The sequence below is a fragment of the Ascaphus truei genome, chromosome 20 (assembly GCF_040206685.1).
Source record: "Ascaphus truei isolate aAscTru1 chromosome 20, aAscTru1.hap1, whole genome shotgun sequence".
NCBI lineage: Eukaryota > Metazoa > Chordata > Amphibia > Anura > Ascaphidae > Ascaphus > Ascaphus truei.
Genome location: NC_134502.1, coordinates 29755274 through 29759820, shown reverse-complemented (window position 1 = coordinate 29759820; position 4547 = coordinate 29755274). Strand labels below are relative to the sequence as shown.

At 39.2% G+C, this 4547-nt stretch overlaps 1 protein-coding gene across 1 annotated transcript; it reads left to right on the top strand.

Annotated features, from left to right (window-relative positions):
* Positions 1-2461: 2461 nt before the first annotated feature.
* On the top strand, positions 2462-3226 carry LOC142471120 (olfactory receptor 6J1-like). Its single transcript, XM_075577913.1, has one exon. It carries the CDS (start codon positions 2462-2464, stop codon positions 3224-3226), a length of 765 nt encoding a protein of 254 aa, XP_075434028.1.
* The last annotated feature ends 1321 nt before the right edge of the window (positions 3227-4547 follow it).

The window sequence follows — 4547 nt, the reverse complement described above, 5'->3', positions numbered from 1 at the left end:
TAAGAAATCCCACATTTTCACCATCAATTCTCTGTTTTGCCAATGGAAACGCCAAGCATTTTCTCCTCTCCAGAAGAACACCATGTCCTGGCTCTGGATGGGAGTTAGTGCCATTAAGTGAGATGCTTGGTGACTCTGTGACCGTGCTGTGATTGAGGTAAATTAACAAGAATAGGAAGAGTGTGAGATTTATTTAATAAGAGGTGAGGGTTACATAACAGAATTGCTTTTCCTGGTGCCCCCGAGTTCTCTAAACAATATGTGAGATGGGAAATGGGCAGCCAGACGTTCATAGGTTATCTCCGTGTTTGTAATGCAGCAGGTGGGGGTATAATGCTATTAATTTCACATATTACTGTGTTGTTCAAAGGACAATACCTTGTTGCATATAGCACCACATATAGAAGCCTTATTAGAGGGATGAAGATGGCCTCAGCTGGCTTTATCCCTGTCCCCCGGAGTCCATGATGGCACAATCCATTCTCAGTATATTGTATTAAACACCATATAATATGGGGGCTCCCAAGATCAGCGCACATTGTTCTGCGTAGGTTCAGGAAATGATTTTTCAGGCTAAAGATCTGGAAAATATTACAAGTAAAAATGTTAATATTAACAATAGTCTCTATATTCTGCATCACTTCAGATTGGTGTATAAAATGCATCTAGCTATACTTTTTACATAGAAGGTATGAAAACACTGGGTAACACATTATTTATATGGAACATATATGAATATTTATCTGGGGTTTCAAGCACGTCCTTGGGTTTGTTTAAATTGTAAAATATGATACATTTGATATGATCATTTTTGATCATACATGTATCAAAATTAACATGTAATGTAGTGTTTGCTAGATTCAACGTATCTTATACTGCAACACTACATAAAGTCATAACATGTACAGATCTGTAATACACTTTATGGTATAATACATTACAATATATATTTCTCTGAGCTTTGTACTTATTAGAACGGTCCCACCTAGATTATTACTGAAACCAAATGTTTATGTTAGTATTAAAGTTAAATGTACAGTAACCACGTATGTTTGGATGGCAACAATATGAAAAATACAAATTAGTAATTCAAATGCATCTGCTTTTTAACTTGTTTATTAATGACCTTGAGGTTGGGATCGAGAGCAAAGTCTCCATCTTTGCTGATGATACTAAATTGTGTAAGGTAATAGAATCAGAGCAGGATGTAATTTCTCTTCAGAAGGACTCGGAGAGACTGGAAACTTGGGCAAGTAAATGCAGATGAGGTTTAATACAGATAAATGTAAGGTTATGCATTTGGGATGCAAGAATAAAAAGGCGACTTACAAATTAAATGGAGATATATTGGGGGAATCCTTGATGGAGTTAATTTAGGAGTGCTTGTAGATAGCAGTCTCTTAGCAATAGTGCCCAAAGTCATGCAGTAGCTGCAAAGGCAAACAATATCTTATCTTGCATCAAACGGACAATGGATGGAAGGGAAGTAAACATACTTATGCCCCATTATAAAGCATTAGTATGACCACACCTTGAATATGGAGTACAATTTTGGGCACCACTCCTTAGAAAAGACATTATGGAACTAGAGAGAGTAGAGAAGAGCCACCAAATTAATAAAGGGGATGGACAATCTAATTTATGAGGAGAGGCTAGCTAAATTAAATTTATTCACATTAGAAAAGAGGCGTCTAAGAGGGGATATGATAACTATATACAAATATATTCGGGGACAATACAAGGAGCTTTCAAAAGAACTATTCATCACAGGGCAGTACAAAGGACTCAGGGCCATTCCTTAAGGTTGGAGGAAAGGAGATTTCACCAGCAACAAAGGAAAGGGTTCTTTACAGTAAGGGCAGTTAAAATGTGGAATTCATTACCCATGGAGACTGTGATGGCAGATACAATAGATTTGTTCAAAAAAAAGGTTGGACATCTTTTTAGATAGGAAAGGTATACAGGGATATACTGTACCAAATAAGTATACATGGGAAGGATATTGATCCAGGGATTAATCTGATTGCCAATTCTTGGAGTCAGGAAGGAATTTATTTTTCCCCTTATGAGATATCATTGAATGATATGACTCTGGGGTTTGTTTGTTTGCCTTCCTCTGGATAAATAAGTAAGTATAGATATAGGATAAAGTATCTGTTGTCTAAATTTAGCATATGTTGAACTTGATGGACCTAGGTCTTTTTTCAACCTTATCTACTATGTAACTATGTAAATTGCATCAAAGCCAGCAGCATCACTATATTTAATGGGATTTACTAAGGGACTGTTTGTTTGGGACACTTTCTTCACCAGTTTTGCTACCTGGAAACTTTGATAAATACCCCACCCCCCTATATTGTACCTACCTGTAGTAATATAGTTTGTTTGTTTCTATGTGAGATGTAACAATAACAGTATATTACGCACTATAAAGGACGTATCCCCTTTATACCATCAGGCGATGTGTGATGGGGAGAACCTGGCTACAGTCACAGAGCTCCAGCTTCTGGGATCCCAGAGATGTCACAGCCTGAAGACCATTCTCTTCTGCCTGTCCCTTGTGAGTCACTTTGTGACAGTATATGGACATTTCCTGATCACTGCATTAGTGCCATCGGGGCACCAGCTACACTCTCCCATCTACTTCTTTCTTAGAAGTTTGTCCACATCTGACATGATACTTGCCACAAGTATTGTCCCTAACATGCTACATGTCACAGGGAGATGTGGAGGCTCCATATCTGTTATTGATAACATCTCACAGTTTTACCTCTACAGAACATTAAGTGGTGAAGAACGCTCTCTTCTTACAGTGACGTCCTATGACCGATATGTGGACATTTGTGATATCAGGCCATGGGTTTTAGGATTTTTAACACCATGGATTGCAGTGATTTTCATATACAGGTATCAGGCTCTGTTTTGGGGATCCATGATAATTGATCGTTACTACTGTGATATTGTACCTCTTCTGAACTTTTCTATCCCAAACACTTGGGTGGTAGAGATGGAAACTATAATGGCATACGTTCCTGTGATGCTCCTTTCATATATATTCATTGTGGCAAGTTATCTACCAGTTATTCTCACCGTCCCCAGGATTCCCTTCTCCTCTGTGACACAGACGTTCTCCTCTCCCGGCCTTTCTCCTCTCACCGTTGTGTCCATATTTTACGCGACAATGATAGCTGAGTTTGTGGTACCACTCAATAAAGATTCATTGTAAGTAACCGTTTGTGCTTTGGTGACTCCATTTTTTAACTTCATCCTATACATTTGGGGTAATCAAGTGGTTTGGGGAAGTTTGAGTAATTGTATCAGGCGGACAGGTGAGAAACAGACACTTAAACAGATCAGGTGCTAACATATACATCAAGGTAGTACAATATGGGGGTAGGGACATGAGGTGGGGGCCTCTCAGGGTGGTATTAACCATAAATACATTGTATTAGGTGACAGGTGAGAAACAGACACTTACACAGATACGGTGTTACTTTGCGCTCCTCCTGAATATCTCTTTATACCGTGTATATTCTTCCGTATCTCCCTCCTTCTGCCCCTTAATGTAACTGCAGCACTAGCCCCTACATGTTTGCTGCAATCATTTATCTTTCTCCTTGGGGGGATATCTTACCTTCAGGGGGATCCTGTTTATAAGAAGCCCTGTAATTATCAGGGTGACAGTGAGAACCTTTATAACATCCTTATTAGTCTGCGTACTCTATACACGTATGGCCATGTCTACTAAGACATGCTACTCCATTACACATTAGCAGCTGGAAGACCCCTTACAGCCTAATTACCTGAATGGATTATAAAGGGGCATATTACCTAAGCAGTGCTATCTTATGGAGTGACATCGCTTAGTAAATATGGATTATAATGTTTATATTTGAGTTTGTTTGGTACATCAATGATTTTCAACAAATACATCTCCTCTTCTTCAGATAACTCCCAATGCTCCTGAGATATATCCGGCTCTGTAGGCGAGGTCACAGGGAGTCATTGTATCCTCGGGCAGATTGTCACCTTCACATGAAGTTTCATTTAATGCTTCAACTGTAAGATATACAGCAAATAGAATATTCAGAATTTTATCACATTCTCCCAAAACAAAGCAAATAAAATAGCCGTATATAGATAGGTAGAGGCACACCAATTGACAAAAAGGTAAACAGTGTAGAAGTCCTGGTGCTGGCTAACCCACCCAAGCCCCAATGTTCAAACTGAGGGCACACACCCAGTATGTCACACACAAGATGGCGGCACACAGGTTTAGGTGCATAAAAGATTGCTGACACGTGACTTCATGCTTGTAGCAGAGCAAATAACGTTTCAGGGACACAGCCCCTTCCTCAGATAATTGCTACTAATTATCTGAGGAAGGGGCTGTGTCCCCAAATGTTATTTGTTCTGCTACAAGCATGGAGTCAAGTCTCAGCAAACCTTTTTTGCACCTAAACCTGTGTGCCGCCATCTTGTGTGTGATATACTGAAGCAAATGAAATATAGCAGGATTTCCATCATGTCTCTTATTTGGAAACACT